The sequence below is a fragment of the Ischnura elegans genome, chromosome 1, assembly GCF_921293095.1.
Source record: "Ischnura elegans chromosome 1, ioIscEleg1.1, whole genome shotgun sequence".
In the NCBI taxonomy this organism is placed as follows: domain Eukaryota; kingdom Metazoa; phylum Arthropoda; class Insecta; order Odonata; family Coenagrionidae; genus Ischnura; species Ischnura elegans.
Window position 1 is genome coordinate 81,515,027 of NC_060246.1, and position 22,708 is coordinate 81,537,734.

The 22,708-nt window shown below is 40.1% G+C and overlaps 2 protein-coding genes across 3 annotated transcripts in view; both read left to right on the forward strand.

The window, feature by feature from the left end:
* Positions 1-458: 458 nt before the first annotated feature.
* Positions 459-16,090, forward strand: LOC124155676. The gene is made up of 4 exons (XM_046529731.1): positions 459-750; positions 11,584-13,489; positions 15,746-16,023; positions 16,064-16,090. The coding sequence occupies exons 2-4, from the start codon at positions 11,590-11,592 to the stop codon at positions 16,088-16,090; spliced, it is 2,205 nt and encodes a 734-aa protein (XP_046385687.1). The 5' UTR covers positions 459-750; positions 11,584-11,589.
* The window catches only part of LOC124153238 (translation initiation factor IF-2), a 30,716-nt gene continuing 24,051 nt past the window's right edge, over positions 16,044-22,708 (forward strand). For both annotated transcript variants that reach the window (XM_046526339.1, XM_046526344.1), the window contains exon 1: positions 16,044-16,321. In XM_046526339.1, coding sequence (XP_046382295.1) covers positions 16,093-16,321 — 229 coding nt within the window. In that variant the 5' untranslated portion in view covers positions 16,044-16,092. The remainder of the gene's footprint in view (positions 16,322-22,708) is intronic.

Consider the following 22,708-nt stretch of genomic DNA (forward strand, 5'->3'; position numbering starts at 1 on the left):
AGCTTTGCCTTTTCTAATGGTTGATTTTTTTTATCATTCATATATTTCATGTAAATTCATCCCATGCCTGGTAATTGTTTTCCTTACACATTTGGTTTTTTTGTTCATTTATTAGATATTGAATTTGATACATCCGGTACCGGTAGCTGTTTATAATTTTTCTGTAAAGTATTCTCCTAAAAACGCACGATCATTTGTTGGCTGTGACTATAATGAGTCCATCAAGTTCTCGCGTTGAGAATGTGTGACTGCCTGCATTATTGCCCGATTTATGGATTGAATAGGTTAAACGCGATGCATAACACCCTTTGGGTCATCTGGGATTATATTTTTCCTATCTTGAGGATGATTATGCTATCAAAATTTCTTTCTCCAGAGATTACTTTCATTCTAGAGTAGTTACCATGACAACGTTTTGAAAACACGCTTATGTGGGAGTAGGAAAAGTTTTAATCGATAAAAACGAGGGAAATAAGAAGTTGGTTCAGACTTCGGGTGAACTCCCGTCTGGTAGGACCTGTTCCATATTCTCAAGAGGGATCACGCTTTCTTTTTCATGTGCACCTTATGATATGCATTTGTTTACGACTGAAATTTGAAATTGATCGCCTGTTGCTTTCTGGGTAATTAGCAAGTGAACCACTCGACTGCACGTGATACGCTTAACGAGAAGATTGCTCAAGAACTAATGTTCGTAAAGGACTCCTTTTTATACTTACTTCAAATACATCATGATGTTTTGAATATAAGGTATGTTGAACTTTTCTTGGTGATGATTAAATTAGAAATTATTTATGCAAATGTTATGTCGGGGAAATAAATTTAAACTTCAGGCGGGAATGCGCCTAATTCGAAATAGCATTGCAATAAGCTCGTCAGTAAATCAAATCCGTCGAAGAGTTTTTACGTAACCGTGAACCTCGAGTTGGGGTAAAGGCATCCATAAGTTTTAATTGACGTATTGGCGATAATCCAAAGGCGAGGTGATCATTGGTTAGTTATTTCTAGAAAATATGTTGTGTGTGCTTTGTACCATTTGCAGCTGTGGTATTTCTTCTCGGCTGTGTTTGATTGTATTTTTCATTTATTCCCCCTCCCCAAGGTTGCAATAATGAATTTTTCACAAATATTACCTTTTTCAGCGAAGTGTTGTAAAATGCGTATTTTCAATTAAATTTTGTCAAATCCTGTTCGTCGATAGTGGAACCTTTCTTTGTCCCCTGCAAGTTCATAATCTCTTTCCGCAATTTATCCAAGCTGAAAAATACATCCCCGTTATGTCCCAAAATTTATTCCAAGCTCTAGTTAAAGCTCAAAAATTTTTATTAATGTGTATCCCAACGTTATTAAGTTAGTGAAAATCTTTATGTTCGCGGCTAAGTTTTTTATTCAAATCGGTGAAGTGAGTGAGCGCCTCGATTTCTGTTATTTTTACCACATTACACACATTTTAGGATAGGTGTGAAAATATTGTGTTATAAAATTCCCTTCTACTGTAGCCGAGAGGAAAATCATATTTTTATTATTATTGTTATTATTATTAACACTACTAAACAAATTGTTCTAGTCAACCGTGTGGTCGAGTGGTAACATGCACATCCAAGGGCAAAAATTTATGAAGTCCTGGATGCAAAAATAAAGCGCTAAGTACAAAAAGGCCCTCACAATTAATATTTTAAGCCTTGTTATAAAAATCCGATTATAAATTGGAAAGGGCTCCAATATTTCCTCGGATAAACCATTCCAGTTTTATATCCCCCGATGTAAGAAGGAAAATTGTAGCGTAATTGAGAGCTACCTCGGAGGCTCTATCTGAAAATTATGATCTGTCCTCGCCAAATAAGCTGTAAATTTTTACCGGTTTGATAAGTCCCTCCAAGCAATATCACAAATGTGTTGAATTATATTGAATTGAATTTACATTTGAATAATATACTCTCTAAATGCAAATTATGAAAGAAATACGTGACTCACTGAACCAACAAATTTCTCTTCACTGGTAAATCAGTAAAATTATAGCTGCTGTTAGCCATCAAATTAAATCTTAGGCGAATGAGCTGCACGTAAATAGCACACCCCTGAACTTGCATTTTGTTCTGCAAAAATATGTGCTGCATGAGATGTAAATTTTCATATCAACATACATCTATATTCTTACCTAAACTAAGTTATCTGCTGGTAAGTTTATGTGCATTGATTCCTCAATGAAAAATCACTGAAAATTTAAAATGTTTTGCCAATCCAGTGTAGTTTTACTTTTTATCAATGCAATCAGTAGTAATCGGTGATGATACCCCACGTTCATCGCCATTTCACTGATTTAAACTTGAGTAATTTTTCTTGGTATTATCTATGCATTTGTATACGTATTTACAAATAAGAAACTTTCGCGAATTAGCTTTTTGTAATTTTATAAAAGATTATGAAATAATAATTGTGAAATTAGTAAAAGAAGATGGAATTTATATCAATTCAGGACTGTCCCATAAAATTATCTGGATTACTTTAATATATGAGCATGTCGACTTTTCACATATACCTTGTTTTGTCGCATTCTATTCCATTTCTCAAGCGTTTAATTCGGTAAACTTTTCAATTGCCTTTATACATTTTAAAAATCTATAAATATAGCTCTAGTTTGTTTAGCAAATGCCTCCCAGAATCGCCAACGCGCGGCGAGTACGTAGAAGTTACATCTCCGTCGATAACAAGTATCCTATGAGTTATGAAACCGTGCATTCAGAGTGTTTTGCTAATGCCTAACTAGTAAGGATAGATGGTACGGATTGTTCGTCCTCGTGTATAGGTATTTCCGAAGGCTCCCTCGGCAGGAGCTTCATCGGGCATCTGTATTCGTAGAAAATTCTTCATCCTTGAATTTGAGCTATTTAATGCTTATTTGGATTCAACTGTAAAGGGCGAAAATTAGTTAGAGATAAACTTTATTGTCAATTATAAAATAGTTCAGCTTCTTAAATAGACCCCTAGATTTGTATGTTATCTGTATGCATTTCGTACGTATTCGTGCTTCTATTTTTCACAATTTTTATTCAATCTACAAAATTTTTATCAAACAAACGAAAAATGTGACCAGTTTCATACTTCGAAACAATGAAAACTTACCATTACAGTGAAGTAGCGGTTTCGATAATTATATTATTTTGCGCCGACTTTTCCTAATTTGCAGTAGGAAATAAAATATAAGTCTTCCTATACGAAGTATTTAGGGTAATTTGTTTTTTTAAATATTAAAATGCCTTCCTAGGATACAAAGTACATATTGGTATTCACCGTTGGATGAAAACCACATATTTTGTTAAATTCATTAAGAAATTACTGAGTTTCTATATAAAGGATAATACCTCATAACCAGCTTAGCAGCTGCTGCTTTTTATGAATTTAAATTATGGCACTTATGAGATATAAGAAGCTTACTTAAATAAAAGAGTAAGTATTGTATTTAAGGTTTAATTAGTGAAAATTTACTTAGCTTCGAGTTTTTTTGAGGAAAAATATCCAAGAGAAAAGACTTCTCGTGCATATGTTCCATATTTGGAAAACGGTGAATGGAGGTTAACAGGGAATTACACCGTGTGCTGATTTGGTCAGACAACGCCATAAAAGTCTTTCTTTTCCTTAAAAGAGCGTGTCTTTTAGTAGAGGTATTGGGGATAGTGATATTCCAGAAACACATCTTTTCAAATGCTACGAGAAAGAGATGGCAATTCATTCCCTTTATTCGTGTGTTCTTAAGCTTGAGTATAGTTACTTAAGTTAAATACCACAAACTTGACCTGCAAGTTTCATTAAGTTATTATACTTGATTATTGAACTAGATATTCTATTATTCCGGGATTCAACGAGAAAAATGTGTAAATATGCTCACTACTTAGGCCTAACGTCTACGAAATCACCGCTAAAAATACCCGTTCTGAGGGAGTAGTGATGAAGATAAGTGTTCTTAGGATGTCAGAGGCTTAGAGAAACTGTAATGTTCGAAATGTCTTGCGTTATGAATTTGTATAGCCTCATAATCCATGCACTTTAGTTTACTGAAAATGATAAGAATGCAAAAATCAGAGCTATAGTACTTAAAAATAGTGCTTCCCGAGAACCTTTTTAAGATTTATAAATTAAATTAGGCATTAATATAAGAACTTTGAACCATATTTATAGCCTACGAATTATTTTTGTTGGAAAGATGTAAAATTCATGACCTTCTGAATATGATTCGGTGAGAAAAAAGCAGCTTTTCCAACTTTTAGCTGTATATTCTCGCCAACTTAACTTAATTTTAGATTTTGTGAGTCATTCCTTATCCAGCAACGTTACTGTTTCACTCATTCAGTGTATGGAGACTCCTCTCTTTAGATGGGCTCCTGTGGCCTTGGAGGATATTCAGGGGTGTCTGGAGGCTTCAGTCGGATTTAAACTTGCGATCTTTCGATTAGTAGATAAGCTCTCTATCTGATGGGCCACGCGCTTTCACTAAATGCGGAAATAATGTGAATTTTCGTCGCGAGGGGAACGTGAGAGGTTGAGAAACCCCTAGACAGCACCATAATGAACAGTATTTCTTGCCGTGATTAGGGTTGGGCCCTTGACGCTTAAACCTGGGGTTCAGAAGTCAGCACCATCAAAATGCCTTAAAACGTCATAAGCCGGGGGACGTAGCGCGGAGAATAAAATAGAGGATGGAACCGAAATTTTGAATTAATATCGTCATCTAGGAATTCCGTGAGGTGAGTAGCAATTTTCTTTTGTTTTGGCTCTTTGATCTCTTCTCCTGATAGTTCTCCGAATCCATTCTAAAATCATCTACTTACCACGAAACTTAAAATAACGTGTTTTTATAATAATAAATTTGAATGTGCTCGATTTCTTCACCTGTTACGGAATTAACAGAAAATAATTCAATACATTCAATCACAATCTACCAATAAGTTACTGCATCGCAACTTATGAACTACTCATATCAATTGATGATCCTTATGTTGGGTGTCTTCATCAAAGTTCGATCAAATTTATTGCATGGATAGCCATACAACTGGAGCCTATGGAAAATTATGCACTTCTTTGAAAACTGTAACGGACTAAAGGGAGAAAAACCAGCCCTTGTATTACGTTCTGGGCCTGGATAAGAAAAATGCAGCGGAAAAATGCAGATGTAAATTAACATCATCTAAAAACGCTATCTTCAAAATTTTTTCTCGTTTAAGGTCATTTCACGTTTCCAAAGTTATTTTATTCCGCTGATTAATCTTGGTCGACTCAATTTATTGATTGACGTTGCGCGATCAGGCAAAAAAGACAGGTTATTCTTGGTGCTGAAATATGCACCAATTCCATTCCGCCTATAATCACGCGATCAAAAGCAAACATTCCAATAAGTCGACACATTTTCTTCATTCTTAGGGTTACTTTAACTGCAAAAGTAATGTTATCTCTTAACGAACTCACTGTGGCATTAGTTTGTATTACAAGTTTTTAATTGACTGAGCCTGATGGAAACGAGGAGTCTTGCGAGCAGTGCGCGGTGTTCTGAGGAAGCGTATGTATTAAGACAACCGCCGCTTCTCCAGTGCGGACGTGGGGAAATCGTCGCCCTCCATGGTGGTGGGGTCCAGTTTTGCTGGAGTGGGTTTTTCACCCAGCAGAGTCACGGGCGCAGCCAGGAATTAAGGATGGGGGGGGGGGTTTAGGTGCAACTAATACCGGGGTGTGTGTTGGTATGGAATACCCACCAGGATAAGCGTTATGTGCGAGATTATTAAATTGCGGAATTTTAAGATAAACGGTTCAAAATGGTGAGTTTTGCGGCTTTCTGAGGGATATATTATTAATCCTTACACTATTCTATTAGTAATATCAATCCAATTAGGTAAAATGGATTGAACTTAAATATTTTTCTGAGCTGTGGGGGGGATTTTAACCCCCAAAAACCCCCCCCTTGCTGCGCCCCTGAGCAGAGTAAGTAGAGTTCTGTTGTCCCGGTCCTTAAAAACCTGATTACAAGTTACACGAAATAGTTTACAGGGGCAGACAGTCCCAAAGAATCATTTGTAGAGAAAAAACTTGAAGGACAATAGATATTATTTTGTCTCCCCTTCATTTATCAAAACTCTTGATATCAAATATTTCTGTTCTCTGTATTAGTAAAGAGTAGTCACAAACATCTTTGAAAAATTTTGGTGACTTACAAGTGAAATGAACATTTCAAAAAGCTTACGGAAGAATGCTTCATTTCTGGCGCGCTGCACGGTTAAATGAGCGGGGACTGCCCCAGAACACTACCCGATGCACAGTAATCAATCCATTGATATATTACCTGCCAGGCGAGCAAGTAAACAGACCTCACTACATATTTTCTAGCTGCGAGGAAACAGAGGAAACCACGAATTGGACGGTTATATTTTTGCTCTCTTCCGTCCCTCGACTAGCGAGCGCCATCCAAAGACATCGGTCGCATGCTTCCCACGCTGCTTAGAAGCCATTTCGGCGTAAAATTGACGACACTACGCTTTTGAATGGAGGATTCGCAAGAGATTTGGATCGTCCAAGAAGTACGGATCGAGCGATAACGGGATCGATTCACTTATTGAATTTTATGCCCGGAACTGATAACCCCTCACGACTTGCCCGTCCCGCAGCCCAGAGAGCTCAGAATATGTCAAGATATTCTCCGGTTTCCTTCGTTCCCTCCTCGGTGGCATAAAGGCTGCATGGGGCGGGAGTCATAGCGAGGGTTTTGAGCGAGGAGGAGAGGAAGTATTTTTGAAGGGAACGGGGAACGTATTATTTGGGTCGGACCTTAGGTGTTTGAACATTATACGAGTATGAAAATAGAAAGAGATTAGTGAGGTTAATAATAAACCAAACTTTGTGAATGCGTTGATTTAAGTCATGCCCTGAATTCCCAAATGTGATGGCTTTCAGAAATGTATTTCAAAATTTTGTTTTGTTAACTGTAAAAAAATATTTCACTTCATATAGTACATACAATAGTTTCATTAAAGTCTTGTAGATTTTAGGTTGTTTGAAAGTAGTTCCTCCGTAGATCTTACATTCAAATTACCCAATTAAAAATGAACTTTCCCTAAGGCCTAATTAAATTCCGTGTCTACTGTCTGCCTCTTAACATGCTGGAAAAATCCATACATTTTCAGTCAATTTTGCGCTAGAAAAAACCTCATCATATTCAAAATTTGTGGCTTATGCATGGCGGGAGGATGTAAAAATGTTCGTAAAGGAGGAGTTTAAATTATTTCCTTTTTATTTCTTAGCCGTTTACCTTCATTTATTCCCTCAACCTGGCCCAAACCAATCCATTCACTCGGGAGTATAGCGGCATGATCTTAGGGTATAACCCTTAGATCGTTATAAACCCAGGTTCTGGCTGTTTCTGGGAGAAATTAAATTTCAAAACTTATTTTTAAAATGTGAAAATTTCCTATAGTGTGCAGTAATATAATATATGTATATTTCCTATGAAGTGCAATGTGCGTAACATAGTGTGCAACCATGAGTTTTTTGAAGTCCCTATCGAACTTCATGATTGTGTGGAATTTGATGACCTGATTATCAAAATATCTGACTTTTTTCCAGCCTGATGGATATCTTTTCCTGAAAAAAATGCTCCCGAATGTAGGTAAATTACTTTTCGGGTGAGTTGGACTTTGATTATAGATGTATGAACGCCATTAAAAACTCTAAAAGCCTGATAATGGAGCAGTTCTTGTCATAACAGCCCTATATAATTTTTGTTTTCAGCTTCAGAGCATTTGCTAGAGTAGTTAATGTTGGCTATTCAATAAAGGTACTCCGGGGATTGGGATGATTGCTGATGATAGTGAAATTCGTCCTTTGCACTCTTATGCACATGCTACCCTCTCCTTCCTTCTCTGCAGCTTTCTACTTTAGGGGTGGCTGTTCCTAACCAGTAAGTCACTCCATCCCGGGCATCCCTTTTCGTCAAACCCTTTCCCCTCAAATAATTCTTAATATAGTGCCTCCATCTTCTCTTTGGTGTTCCCCTCGTTCTCTTCCCTTCTACTGCAAATCTTGAATTCTGTTCCCCACATATTCATAATCCCTTCTTAAAATATGCCCTAGCCATTATATCCTTCCCTCTTGCATCTTTCTTCAGATCTCAACGACTCCTGCCATCTCCTTTTTTCGTGTAGTTCCTAATCTTACCTCTTCCCGTTTTTCCATCATCCATCTCAGCATTCTCATATCAGCCATATCCATTTTTTTCGTGGAATTTCTTAGCAGGCCAAGTTCCACTTCCTTTTTCATATGTCAATGCTGGCCGCCGCACAATGGTTTTATGTAATTTTCCCTTGACCTTGCTCCCAATACTGCGATTACACATTCTTACCATTTGAGGTAATTGGTTAATTAAGAGTTAATGAGTACAAGGTACTCTGTAATAGGTTCTTGTATATGGAAGTGAATATTGAATGTTACTTACGTTCGTCATTACATTATCATCATATTTTTAAAATTAGTAGGGTATTTCCATCATCATTAGAGTTCAAATGCCATTTAGTTTTAAATTAAAATCCTGATTCGATGGCATTGATCGAGAATTTTGAATAAATTATTGATAAATTTGAGAGCATAAGAATGAGTTTGATGCACTGTCGTTTTATTTGATGAATTTTTGCAAGGATCCATTGTATTTTCGGAAAAATGGATTTATTTTAGAATTTCCTTGACTAACGGATTCTTCTTAGTGCAGAATCGAGGTCGACCACCACAGAGATTATTTTTATTGAACGGGCCTACGAAAATTACATTCATAACTCAAGCATTTCATTCATTCGTCTCGGTAGGATAGAAAGAGAATCGATTTGTTTATCGAGGTGCCCGCAAACTGTCTTTATTATTTTAGTTCTTATGGTTTTTTTCTGAGCGATAAACATTTTATATCTTTGTATATATTATTTCTTGATCCGCGCTTGAGATCACCTTCATGATTTTTATGGAATGAATCCGCCAAAGGACTTGTCCTAGGTGTTTTGATCCCACCAAATCAGTATTCATCAGTCATCACCTGATAGCATCGCTGTGTGAAACGGAAATATCCTTATGTTTCGAGTTTCGTGCCGCGCAAGTAATCGCCTCGGAGGCTCATTTAATTCCTCACAGACCTCTTTCTGATCCTCTAGAGGTCGTCAAAAGACGTTCGGTATCTTCCTGAAAACTCCTGAATCGCACGACTCCCACTGCAGTGTTTATCCAAAAGTGCACGCATTCGTCGTTCGCTCACGGTCCTTTACCCTCGAGGAAAGAATCCATGTATTTCTCGAGATATATCCTCGGCGTGTTTTCGCATGCAAGTGCGATGTTTTATCGGCCGTTTCATCGTCAACCGAATGGGGGAAGAATATAGCTTCTCAGGATAGCGGGTTGAATATATTCCGGAGAAAGAGAAAAAGAAGCGGGAGGGACGTAGAAAAATTGGAGGAAAAAGTTTCTTGGGGAAAAATTCAAGGAGAAAGTGAGAGGGTGAACGAATGTGAAACCGATTGAGCTAAAACTGGTTGACGAAAAGATCGAAGATCCCTCCTTTAGACCGCCGTTTCCCTTACTCTGTTGAAGTACTCCCGAAATCGCCACCCCTCTCGGTATCTGTCCGTGTCATTCTGAGCTCCACCTTTGGGATCATCATTTGTGTTTCCAATACTAAGCCCCTTTTGCTGCTACCATTCTCATCGATAACTTAACGTATGATAATCTCTTCTACTATTTTGTCGCCAAGCATTTTTACTATTCGTTGATACTTATACTTTTTTCAGGCTCTCTCTTTTATCTAACCCTTGTGAATACATTATCGAGGAGTAAAAAATGCAGTTTTTCTAAAAAGTACTCGGCATATGCTACTTTCTCTATCTTAGTTTCAGCTCTCTCTTTTGGTATCTCCATGAAGAATTGCGACATATTTCTATCTAAAATCCGACTGTCTAACAATCTGCAGTCCCTTTGAATATCAAGAAAGAGACCTTTATACCAACGTTGGTAACCTAGAATTCATTCAATCGTACTTCAAAGCGGATTATTCAATATATTCCCCGCTTTATTCTAAATGTTCTCTAGACTCGCTCGAAAGGGTGTAACATAGTTGGCTGACACATTGACGAATAAATTCGACTTTTTCATCTCCTAAGCCGAGGAAGACTAGAAATTATGGACAATAAGGGACAATTAATCCTCCCTAGGGGATTATGTGCTTGATTATATTTAATTAAAAAAATATTTGTAAATTCTCGTGATTTTTTTGACAGAGATTCATCATTTTTTTTCAAATAATGTTTTAATGAAGTTTTCTTTCTCGTGACAAGTTGTCCGTGAATTTATTCAGTATCTCCAATCCCTTATTCTGTCAACTGCCAAGAAGATAGGACGTCATTTATTGTGGATATTAGAGAATAACATCAAATTGGTGAGACAAATAAAAGGCCACCAGATAGATGGAAATAATTTCGATTTCAAATGGTTCGTGTCAAATATTGAAAAGAACATTTTTTTATTTTCCTCAGTTTCCTCGGTCTCGAAGTATTGGTTTGTCTTAAAATTTCGATTTCAATGTCACAGATGAATGTAATAAGCTGGCATTTTCCAGGACCAGAAGAATAGAGAGAAAGTATGGGCGGGTTTAATGTTAACTTTCTCTGGAGAAAAAATGTTTTGGAAAAGTACGTTTAGCTAATATTTTTTAGGAACCTCAAATCGTCACAAGAAATCGTATGTGCTTTAATAAACTGAAGACTTTATGTGTATTAATATTCTTCTTAAGTATTAAAAATTAATACCACGCATGAAATGCTCATAAAATACTCGGTGATATCTTGAAAAGAAAGCACATTGATGATAATGGTAAATGCGACTGTTAAGACGGAACACAAAAACACGATGGTTAACGACTTCTGTGTAAAATTTAATAAGGGCTTCCATTTCACAAAGAATTTTTTACAATTGTTTCATTGCGAATTGAGTAGCCTCCAACCAATAATAATTTAAAACGGGTAAAAAAGTAATATTTATCTCCCTTTTCTTCAGGATTTCTTATAATGTTATAATTTTTTAAGCTTATCATTATGATATTACACAAGCCTAAAGAGAGCCAAATTATCATTCTAATACAAGCTTCATGGAGATGATGAACACGAAAAAGCAGTTGCTCTGGTAGTAGAGAGTAAACTATTATTATATAAAAATTAAGTAAATTCTACCATTCCATATAGAACCAGATGATAAGGTGAATATAATATGTGAAATGATTTCGAAGAGAATGGTGAGGAGTCTATATTATTTTTATTACTCGTCACGCTGTCCGCCGGGTTAGACAAAAGAAAGAGAGACAATATTTCTCCCGAGCAAGCAAGTATCATTATTATTTGATGGTGTTTGGATGAAATGGTAACATTACCAAATCATCTTCATAATCTTCTTGTATTGTTTAGAAGTAGCTATCCACTAAACTCTCCTATCTGCTAATCCGTTTCTATATATTCATTTTCGTAAAATTGGATGTGATTAGATTTTCCAACGGTAATTCAATAGTTCTTCCATTTTCAGACAATAATGGCAGCTCCCTCGCGACGTCCAATCGCCCCTAAGCTGGGTAACAGCTTCCTCACGCGGCAGCTATCTCTTCAGAGTCCCAACCCACCAGTCGCGCAGCCATTGCAGCAATGCGGACAGCCGTTGACGCAGCAGCACCGGAAGCTGGCCTTCCGGCGGCAATCCTCGGAGGACCTGTCCCTCCGCAGGGGGCGGCGTCGAGGCAGGGACTCGCCGTCGCCCGCTGCCTCCCCGGCCTCCGAGAGGAGCAAGTGCCGGAACCCGCCCTCGGTCCCTAGTGAAGACAAAAGGACCAACACCGCTTCCGACCGGAGCTCCGACGTCCGGTGGAAGCAAGACGGCGGCCAAACCACTGCCGTCCCTCCAACTACCTCCCCTTCCCTCTTCAACAGGCACTTCCCTCCGAACAAAGAACAGCAGCCGCAACCTTGCACCTCCGCCTTACCCACGGGTGCAAGCGGTCCCGTCGCCGGCAGACCCATCACACCGGCCCGCCCGAGGCCCGTGCGACTGGCTTGGGCCGAAAAACGGAGCCCCACGGTAGTGCAGGCCGTACTGCCCACTGCGTCCGACCCCCATCAGCGGGCACCGGAGGACCCTACTGAAGAAGGCGTCCCCGTGGAGGTGGTCGCGAAGAAGATGGGCCAGCCGAAGCCGGTCACAGGGAGCGCGCTCAAAGCCCAACTCGTGAGGAGCCACCACGGCCTTCCGTCGATGGTTACGGAGAAGGATTCGGTCTTGCAGACGAGGCAGCAGTTGGCCGACAAACTGAGGAGGGCATGGTGGGGGGAAGACCAGCTGAGGCCCAACTTGGACATTTTCCTGACTTGTCTGGCAAATGACGGCAACGTAGTGGAGTCTACGCCTCTCGGAGAGGAAGGTGCATCGCGGAAGAATTTGGAAGACTCCTCGGCAGAAAGATCGGAAGCCTCCTCCGAGCTGAGGGAATCGAAGATGATATCGATAAAAATAGACACGGTGGCGAGCGAGAACTCTTCGAGAGAAGGCGAAAATGACGATCTGATGTCCGTTGGGGAATCGAAAGTGAGCCTGGAAGGGGGCTCGCTGACCAAGGACGCGAACTGCAGGCCCAAATCGACGGCGCAAGTACCCCTCCACTCACCATCAAAATCAACGTCTTCTACTTCCCCTTCAAAAGGCCTTTGCGGTGTTTCAATCCATTCGACCGACACCAAAGCGTCATTTGAATCCTCTTCCAGTCACGAATCCGGAAATGAGTTTGTGTGCGGCGTGGAAATCTGCGAGAGGGTTAAGGACTCGATCCATTCAGGACGGGCTTGCGATGATGGCAGCGGCGGTGGCCTTGGCGAGACCGCAGCGGAGAGGTCAATGGTTACCGCCTCGCAGGCGTTATCAGCGGCTGTCCCACAGGCAGATGCCGCTCGGACGAGTGGTCAAGTCACGAATGGACTGTCGTCGACCGTTAAAGGTGCGTCAGAAACCAAGCGGGAGCCCTCTGCAGCGGCTGCCGGGAAATCTCCGGCAGTCGGAGGGCAGGGTAATGAAGCTAAGTCCTCCGGTGCGGTCAACGCCAGCCTCAGGAGAGCGCAGTTCAGGAACAGTAGCATGAACAGAAAGACGTTGACTCGCAGCGTGGACTCCATTCCCTCTTGCACGGCACCGGCAAGTGGGACGTCTACCTCTGGATCGACGGCGCCCGGGGTTGTCGCTACCAACGGCTCGTCGAGGGCCTTGGCCGGTGCATCCGTGGTGGTGGTCTCTGGGGGAAGCGCGATGGATGTGCCCAACCGGGCGAAGGAGGAAGCGATGAAGGCAAAGAGGGGAGTGCAGCAAGTTCCTGACTTCGATAAGGTGGAAAGGAACCCGTGGAAACGGAACGCAGAGAGTGCCGGCATAATGAGGGCTACCACCGTCGATGGTAAGATCTAGTACTGCAGTAAGATTAATTTAGGCGCGCTGCTAATTGTTCTTTGTGATTTTTTTCTAATAAATATTCGAATGCAAAAAATAGGCAATTAAATCTCGAAGATCGAGCCGGTGTGGTAGGGAGAGCATTGGTTTCACACTCTGTTGGTTTCGGTTCCAATCCCTGTGTTGGTCTGTATTTTTCAGTGGATGCCCGATCCTTACTTTAAGATCGGATGGGACGTTAAGCCGTGGTTAGTCGCGCCTTTCGTTATAAGTCGGCCAATTCCGTCGCCGTATTTCTCCCCAATCTGCCTTCTCTACCACACACTAATGGCGCGTATAACCTTAGCTGTCTCTCACCACCTCCAAATACCACCGCTGAGTTCAATCTCCGAAGCTGTTTCTCTTTTGACTTTAATAAACATCTGCGAGGAGGATAATTTTGTAATAATCAGACAAGAGGCAAGCTAATAGTAAGATGTTATTTCCGAATGAAATGGATTTTCGGATATTCATATCCCATTTGCCATTATCTACCTTCCATCAATTTTACAGCCAAAAATTAATCGTGGACCGAAAGGCTCGTGAATTTGAATCCGTTCCCTAGACATTCACTCGTAATTATGAGCCAATAGATATATTCATGAGGAACGCAGATCCTTACTAAGCGTATTTTATTGTGGCCGTCTATACTTTCTTTACACACGAAGTACTTGTATCTATTTTATCCACTCACGAAGTATTTGTATCACATAAGCAATTATTTTAGCAAATCCAATAGTTTAGATGGTCAGTTGGTAGTATGTTAACAATAGTATAAATATTTGGATGTGCACAGAGAGGATATATTACTATCAACTGGGCAAAGGTCAGGTTCTCAAATCGAATGAAGATATGGTAGCGACGTATAATATGAATCTTGACTTCTCTATACCTTGAAAATTAAAAGCTTTGTCCTGTATTTTTTGTCTTGTTCAACATAGTAAGCTTCTGTTGTTTTATAACACGTTTCCTCTTGATTATTAGGATTAGATAGGGGAGACTTGCATTATTAGGATCCGCCCTCTCTTAAATACCAATAACTTTATATTTTTATGTAACTATTGCTCAATATGAACTCATTTTTCTCCCTCTGAAAGCCCTCGAGCCGGGGGAAGAAAACGAACACCGCCATTTCATAGTTTTTTATATCCTTAAGTCTGGAAGAGAGAGGGAATGGGGAAACCCTAAGGTCCGAAAGCACGCAAACACTTCCACCCTATTTATTCCCCACCAGCGGCGCGAGCATCCATCTCGCCTCAGACATTTGCCATCCCACTCCATAATACTTTGGCGGTAACGCGAAAACTGTGGAGGAATTGCCTCAAACGTCCTCGAAACGCCCCTCTCCATCTCTTTTCAGTCGAAACCAATCGCTGCCCAGTACGAGCCTCTCCGTAATAAACAAAAAAGGATGAAGGGATGGGAATGACGGGCGTAGGGAGATTGGACAGCAGATAAAGGTGGCCACTGGCCTAAAATTGTTAGGTTTGGGCAGACCTCGCAAGGCAGCTAATCACCTCGGTCAATTAATAAAAATCGGAAGAAAATCTTAACTTTGACGTGAGTATTCCTGTGTTAAATTTCACTTTAATAACGCACTTGTTATAATTCATTCGCTGTGGTTTACATAACAAACTCACGAAAGCTAGAGCATATTTTGGGAGTAATTTTAACGCGTCGATAGCACTCGTGTTGCTCTCCTACATTTGCAATCCGTCAATCATTTCTCTCGCGCTGTTTCATATATTTTATTGCTTCAAAAACTTTGCTCCCCATATACATAAATAAAACTTAGTGAACCACTTTGGCCAGCACCGCCGTACAATTACTTCCATTCTGAAGAATCGCTGAATTCGTGAAGATGAACAGCATACTTTTATTTTCTTCATAGTAATTCTATGCACATTGATTTTTCATTAATGATTAACGATTAAGGTGAGGCAACAATCTGAGGTAAATTTTAAGGAGTGAAGAAAACTACGGATTAATCTTTCGCGTAAAAACATCGTTAAATAATTCATCCTTGATGATTTTAGCATTTCATGTAAGAAATTCATAAAAAAAAAATAAAATCATGATATTTAAAGGAAATTTTAGGATATGAATTTCCAAATTATAAAGAAGTGTTAATGTTAGCTTTATTTTTGATCCACCGATCGAGGGCCGTCTCAGTGCATTTATTTCCCTTCTTCTCCCCATTCTCGCCCTGCATCCCATTCCAAAGGAGGCGAGGGCCCACTCGAGCTCACCTCTTCACTGCCATCCCCGTCGGCGGTCCTAGCCTCCTCTTCGCCTTACTTCTCCGGAACCCCTTCCCAAACGAGGCCCTCCACGGCCAACGCGGCGTCGAGGGCGGATCGGCCGGCCATCCGCTCGTCGGCGTCCTTCGCGACGGCCGCCAAGCACCGCCAGAACAAGGCGTCCTCCAAGCGGCGGACGGTGCGTCGGTCAGCGGCCGACGACGAGGAGGGCGCGGAGGGCGAGGGTGGGGCGGGCGAGGAGGTGGGTGCCCGGGGCGGGTGGCCGCGGGGCAAGGGCGGAGTGCGCGGGGCGCTCGCGGACGTGGTGACCATGGTGTCGCTGGTCAGCCCCACGGGCAGCGACACGGACGAGCCTCCACCGCAGGTGTTTTCGTTCCCGCGGGACCCGGCGGCCACGCCGCCCGCCCTACCCACGCCCCACGCCATCGCGTCGAGGGCGCAGAGCGCGAGGAGGGCGTCCGGCGGACTCACGAGGATGCTCTCCATGGACGTGGCCCCCCCAGAGCGGAACACCGTCCAGCGGAAACTCCACAAAAGCGGTGAGTTATTCCGAGTGCGGATATCCGTCAAATGCTCAACTTGGTGAGTTATTGTGGTCATCCCGGGAGAAACGATGGCATAGTATTTTTCCCTGTGATTATAAAATAACTAGTTGATTTTCAACGGGAGTAATAAAATAAAGGAATGATACAGTTACTGTATCATCGAAACAGAAAGAAAGCATGCCTTATGTATTTATTCTAGGTATAATGAACGACAATTCTCTTTCATCTCTCCTTTCTTGCATACTAATTTCATTCTTTCTCTGAAATAAGCATACGAGGTGCTTCGTCAATAACCTCAGTCTAGTTCTTTTCGGAAGGAGTTAGGCTCTTAAGCCCTGGGAAATAACGGGGCTGAAAATATAAAAGCCAAACTCTTAACCAGGTAATTCATTTTTCATCAAAGATTTTAAATCTCACTCCGGTCGGGTGAACATAGCAACAGTAATGGGTATTTCCGGCTTGCATGAATAAATGTTTTGAAAAAAAGAGGGCCTATACGAGTAACCAATAGAAAGCTTGTTACTTTCCTTTGAATTCTAAAATATTTTAATGAGTTGTCATCACATAATGACATGATAATTTTGCCAAGCTTAACTTTCTTTTCAAAACTCACAGGAAAAAATTATAATTAAAATATTACGATTTCGTATAGCTGACCTATTATTATCCGCATATTTGAATACTGTATGTACCATAACGAGATCCTAGCTGCAGTTCCAATCGGAAAATGGCCCTCGGTCTGGCCGACGAGGATATTGCCCCAGGGAACTAGAGTGTGGCTATAAAGAATGTAGAAAAGTGTGCTTCGATGAAAATGAAAAGAAAAATAATATCCATCAGATCACTAGTGTAAATTGTTGCTCTCTATTCTAAGTGAAAGTAATATAAAACAATATTACACATCTCAACGCTTAACAATTCGATTTAAATGCGAAATTACCTTTCATCCTCCCATTAACGGAAAGTGAGCACGATTTTCTGGCTTCTAGCTGTAACTATAGATTTTTACTTCACCATTACTTTAGGAACTCCTCAAAAAAAGAGTTATTTACATAACGCTCTGTGTAGTCATTAGTAAGCTTAACGACTAACCTTTCCCTCATTCAATATGCCAAATAAAGTTACGATCAATGCCTCAATATCCGGTAACATATCATTTACATATGTTGAAATACAGTCCGATTGCTTCGCTCCTTTAATATCCATCCATCAATTATTTTTCCTTTCACTTCTGATATTCACCCTTGACTCTATTATTCCGAACTTTTTACCAAATGAGAAATAAACCCAGAGGAATAAAATGATGTGGAACAGTTCCCTGAACTAAGATCGAGAGATCAGAATAGCCTCATAATATTTGATCGAAATTGCTTCGCAGGTCATCTAGAGCATAATTAAATATTCAAGTATACGTTGATCGTACTTATAATGAAATGATGTCCTCTAAGGTAAGAATATCAAACCTTATTTCTGCCTAGTGGAAAGTTACACTATTATCTGAAAATTGATTTTAACACCGATTACCACTTCTTTTGGGAATCTCCCCGCAGTTTTCAACGCGGGGAAATTCCCAAACAGCTTTCGTGAAATTCGATGAGGTACCGCTCAATTGACTAATATAAACCGCATTATTATATCACCTCTGAAGTTTTGCAAAATATATTAATTTGGTCGAAATAGCCTTTTGACCGAAGTGGTCTTGGTTTACCCAACCATTACCCTCCATTTTTTATGTCTAAAAGATAATTCGCCGACTTCTTATTATTTTCCAGGCATCCTCTCATTTATGCGTACAGAAACATGAATTCGAAATAGGTGTCAGTCTGAATAACTTAACGTGGACCTTTATTTCTACGTCGCGATTATTTTTGCGCAATCAGCTGTGTTAGCCTAAAATTACCAACAAACAACGCAAGTAACTCCCGTACAACTCGTTGCCAGTAACGTGTAAAGTCTTGGAGAGTAACATTCTACATCTACTTCATTCCCTGCGAGAGCTATTCTCTGCACGCGTTCCAGCTCTGTTTTCATTTTTCAAGCCTATTTCATCAGGATCCCAAACACTGACAGCGTGTTCTGAATGGGGTCTAACGAGGGAGAAGTAGCCATTTTCTCTCACTTTGTCGTCGCACTTTCCTAGTAATCTTGGATAGCAGCAAGGTCGTTCGTTAGTTCATCCCCATCTTTACCGGAACGGATTTCCCTGTAAACTACACCGTGGTCTGCAAATAATCGTAGATTACTGTGTTATATTTCACTAATTTCGTTTTTATTGAGAATGAAAAGGAGTGGGCCTATGACTCTACCTCTAGGAACGCCAGAAGTGACCATAACCTCGTTGGAGACAGCACCGTCTAATACAACTTTTTGCACGCGGTCGCATAATAATTCTCTTATCCAGGAAATGACATCTTCATCTAGGCCATAAGAACTCACCCTAGTCATGTGGTTGTAGACAAAGTCATGTGCGTGTGAATTTCACAAGGAAGTAGCCTCGCCTTTGAGGATTATAGTTTGGGTTGTTCGAAGGCTTCACCTAAGATTTGAACCCAGGACCCTTCGATTAGTGGACCAACGCTCTTCTCGCTTCTACATCGAGCCCCCCCCCCATATCCTGCCGATTTTCACGCCAAATCGTCATTTTTATGACAATCCTTTAAAATGCCGCTGTACCTACCTTTTAAACCGGCCCGTTCCGGTGTTCGTTACCAATAAGTGCGGGAAATTGCGTGTTTCATTTCTTCCACTAAGAGTAACAGATGATTTCGCTAGTCGCTTAAAATTTCAGCACATTAATTCATTGACTTTTTAATTTTAAAATACAATAAACCGATGACGTTTATAATTTTAGGTTAAAGCAAAAAAAACGGAAATAATTAGAGGTAGTTAGATATTAGGCATACTTGGTAGCTCGATCGAGAGAAAAATCGACACCCAATTCTTCTATGGAAATGTGTACTGTCTTCTCTGGAGAAGGATTTTGCTAGTGGTGTGGTGTCATTCTCAATGACGACGCGTGGTTCCTCTCTCCACCCTTCCGAACCCATCCCCCTCGGGGATTCATCGTGCTCATCACGGCGAGATTCCCCCGTAATAACTACTTCACTACGTCCTAACACCTTTAAAAATTACTAGGAAAATAACTCTGTTAATCTGTTGACGGCATCTAGTCTGTAACACCGTGAGGTCGAAAGACTTTCGAATCCTACGGAGAGGATCGATACCGTCTGTGTAAACTTCTCAGAACATACCTAAAAAAAATAAAGTTCGAAAGTTAAATTACGTAAACTAAGAAAAATGTTGTTTGATCAGCTAAATTTTCGATGGGACTAGAAATATCCTCTGATTCTATGAATAAGTTATGAAAAATAGGTGGAGTGATTTAGGATTCTTGCAAATTATTCAGCAATATAATGAATTTGAGGACTGAGTTCTTATTGCATTCCCATGGGTTGGTTCATAGTTTGGACACGATTACTCTTACGGAGTTCCAGTCAGATTATTGAGTAAGTATTTTATGTACTTACTGCGTAATTGCTTCTCCCACAAAGGCTACTCCTTTTGATGAATAGTTGAATCGCCGTCATCTTGTCGACACCATCAAGTATGTTGCAATTGCTGCATGTTTTAGATTGGATTAAAGAGGATGACTCTTCGTGTCATTAGGTGAAAGATGTAACAATAAAAAGCCTAGCATGATAAATGAACAGTTAAGACTGTTCATAATTAAAAAGAAATTCCTCTATAATTACGAAAATCAATACCTATGATACCTGAAATAAAAATTTGATTTTTAACCATTAACTGTTTTCTCCGAGGAAGTTGGAAAGTAGTGTCATGTCATGGAGCTGATAAAAGAAAAGTAGCAGGTCATTGAAATGAAAGAGTGCGACCCGGGAGATGTTGGTGGAAAACATAAATTGCATTAGAGATAAGTTAGAGGTGAAAATGATGGATACTAAATATTTTTAATATTTTGTGAATTTTTAAATTTTTAGTAATCCATAATTTCAATTAAAAACATTCAGATTTTGCAACGGCCGTAAAATTTTCAATCTTTTGCTGGTAATTAACGAAAATGTATGAATATTATTCATGGTTGAGCGTTGCTCAAGTGAAAATTTATAAATTTCCTAAGTTTTCCTTCTAGTGGAATATCGACGCTAGGAATGAATGCTTGAATGAAAATTTATAAGTTTCCTAAGTTTTCCTTCTAGTGGAAAATCGAAGCTAGGAATGAATGCTTGAATTTGTTAAATGAACGAGTCAACGGCTGTTTGATACTCTTTTGCGATAGCGTTTAACTGGATGTTGCATGTTTGGCAATCCTAATGTCTCTCTATGAAAAGCAATATTTACCACTTATACTGTATGAAAATAAACATTGAGGGACTTATTAACAGTACCACCTTTAATAGTTTGCTTTTATTACTTTAAGCGGTTAAATGAGTGGAATTTTAGGACAATATCTTCACGTTCGAATAATTTTCAGTCGAAAGTTAGCGCAGCAAAGGTAATGACTGTCAATCTTTGAGCGACCTGAATTACAATGGAAGATTTCCGATCGGAACGCTAACTGTTCTCCATTCAGCTCAGCAAACATTTCTATTCATGACTCGACGGCAGCCCCAATATTTTCCAGTAGCATTGAAAATGATGACAGGTTGATTCATCGGCGATGAGAGAGACAACTTAGCGCGTTGGTCAAGCACCTGATGATAAATCATGTCACGTGATCTCAAGGAATCTCTCCGCGAATCGCGTGGCCTGTCAGGTTACCGGGTGACGATAATCCTTACCTCTCCCACGCTAAAATGATGCCTATCCCTTCAGCCCCTTTTCCTCACCATCCACTCCCCCCACTCGGCGTCCACAAATTCCGCACTCCTTCCCTAATTGCGTGCACATTGCATTCCGCTCGGCGGCGCAATCACGATCTTACTCGACGCGTTGCGAAGTGCAGTTCATATATCTCACTCCTCATGCGCGAGTGAATGATCATCTCTCTGCCCTCTGCGAATGGCTCTCTGCAGGATCAACATTCTGTAAGGAATTTTCGCGATTACTCCTTCTCTTCCCTAGCCGGTTTCCTTCATTTTTAAGCAATATTTCCCAAATTTTTATTGATATCATAAAAAATTTCTCTATTAGGCTTCTTCCAATACGCTGAGTAATAGATGATTTAGTAATGGGGAAAGAAATATATTGAATTTGTATTTTCATTCACTTCCTGTCCTGTCGCAGCAACTATACTTTATACTCAACCCTCCTGTTCATTTTGGTAATATGAAGTTGTGTTAGAGACTATGAAGCATATGATTTCATGGGATAGTTACCGTCTCCTAGTTGACGATTGAAATTATCTTTAGGAATTTATATTCGACAATAGATGGATGTTAGATGCAGCCACTATCATAAGGAAAATCTCCAAGATCTGGACGCAATTGAGGAATTATCTTGAGCTTTCTCCGGTTAATTGGCATTACTTTGGGAATTCCAATTGATCCCAATACTCACTCCAATATATGTTTAAATACCGTAAACCGATTCTGTAAATTGTCCCTCTCAATTGATCCTAAGTACGTATTCATTTTCGCCGTCTCTCCTACCACTGCTTAAGTCACAAACACAAGTTCCCAGATGTGCAGACTAATAGATTACCGTCTAGATAGATCTACCGTCAGAAATTAAAAAAAAATGTTTTAACCCATTTCCGTCCATAAAACTTTCTGCTTGCGATTTAAACATGTTTGGATACGTTGCTACTGAGGCATATGGTCGTCTTTATTGATCTAGTGAAATATTCTGGAAATACCACTACTTGTTTCTTCAGAGTGAACCATATAGCTACACTGGTACAGTGGTAACGAGGTTTGAAAGTTATGTTATTCATTTTCTACGAGTGATCTTCATAAAAAGGATGAATCATCGGGGGAAGCAAATTTTTGGGTGAAGGAAAGTTAAAGTAATCCATATAATACCATTATGTATTTATGATACTTGTATGTAATTTACAGACTCTGGGCATCCATATAGATTTCCGTTTCGCAATCTTCCCTTCTCGTCATTGGGGTTGTTTCGACCGGCTTCAAAAGTAAAATAATCATTGGATTAAGTTATTGCAAGCTTCAGCGACATATTTTTGACGTTTCGGCATCATAAAGGAGTGCGAGTTTTCTTCATGAGCCTCTTATTATTATCAGATTCGTAGGATGTAGCCATGTGGCTACGGTGGGCGGAAATGGTTTAAATAATATTATTATTTTTTTTACAAAACCATCGTATAAGTAATGGATTACAGATCAAATTTTAATTTTAATGCTCGTATGGTTTTTCTTTGAAACACCTCTCCGACCATTCCCATAGGCCGATTAAGGGGCG

What these genes read in the sequence shown, in the direction of transcription:
- LOC124155676 (XM_046529731.1), top strand. Translation starts at nt 11,590, where the DNA reads ATGGCAGCTCCCTCGCGACGTCCAATCGCCCCTAAGCTGGGTAACAGC. An exon ending in GAGGGCTACCACCGTCGATG is followed by an intron (nt 13,490 to 15,745) that starts GTAAGATCTAGT and finishes CCCATTCCAAAG; the next exon opens with GAGGCGAGGGCCCACTCGAG. An exon ending in AGGGTGGGGCGGGCGAGGAG is followed by an intron (nt 16,024 to 16,063) that starts GTGGGTGCCCGG and finishes GCAAGGGCGGAG; the next exon opens with TGCGCGGGGCGCTCGCGGAC.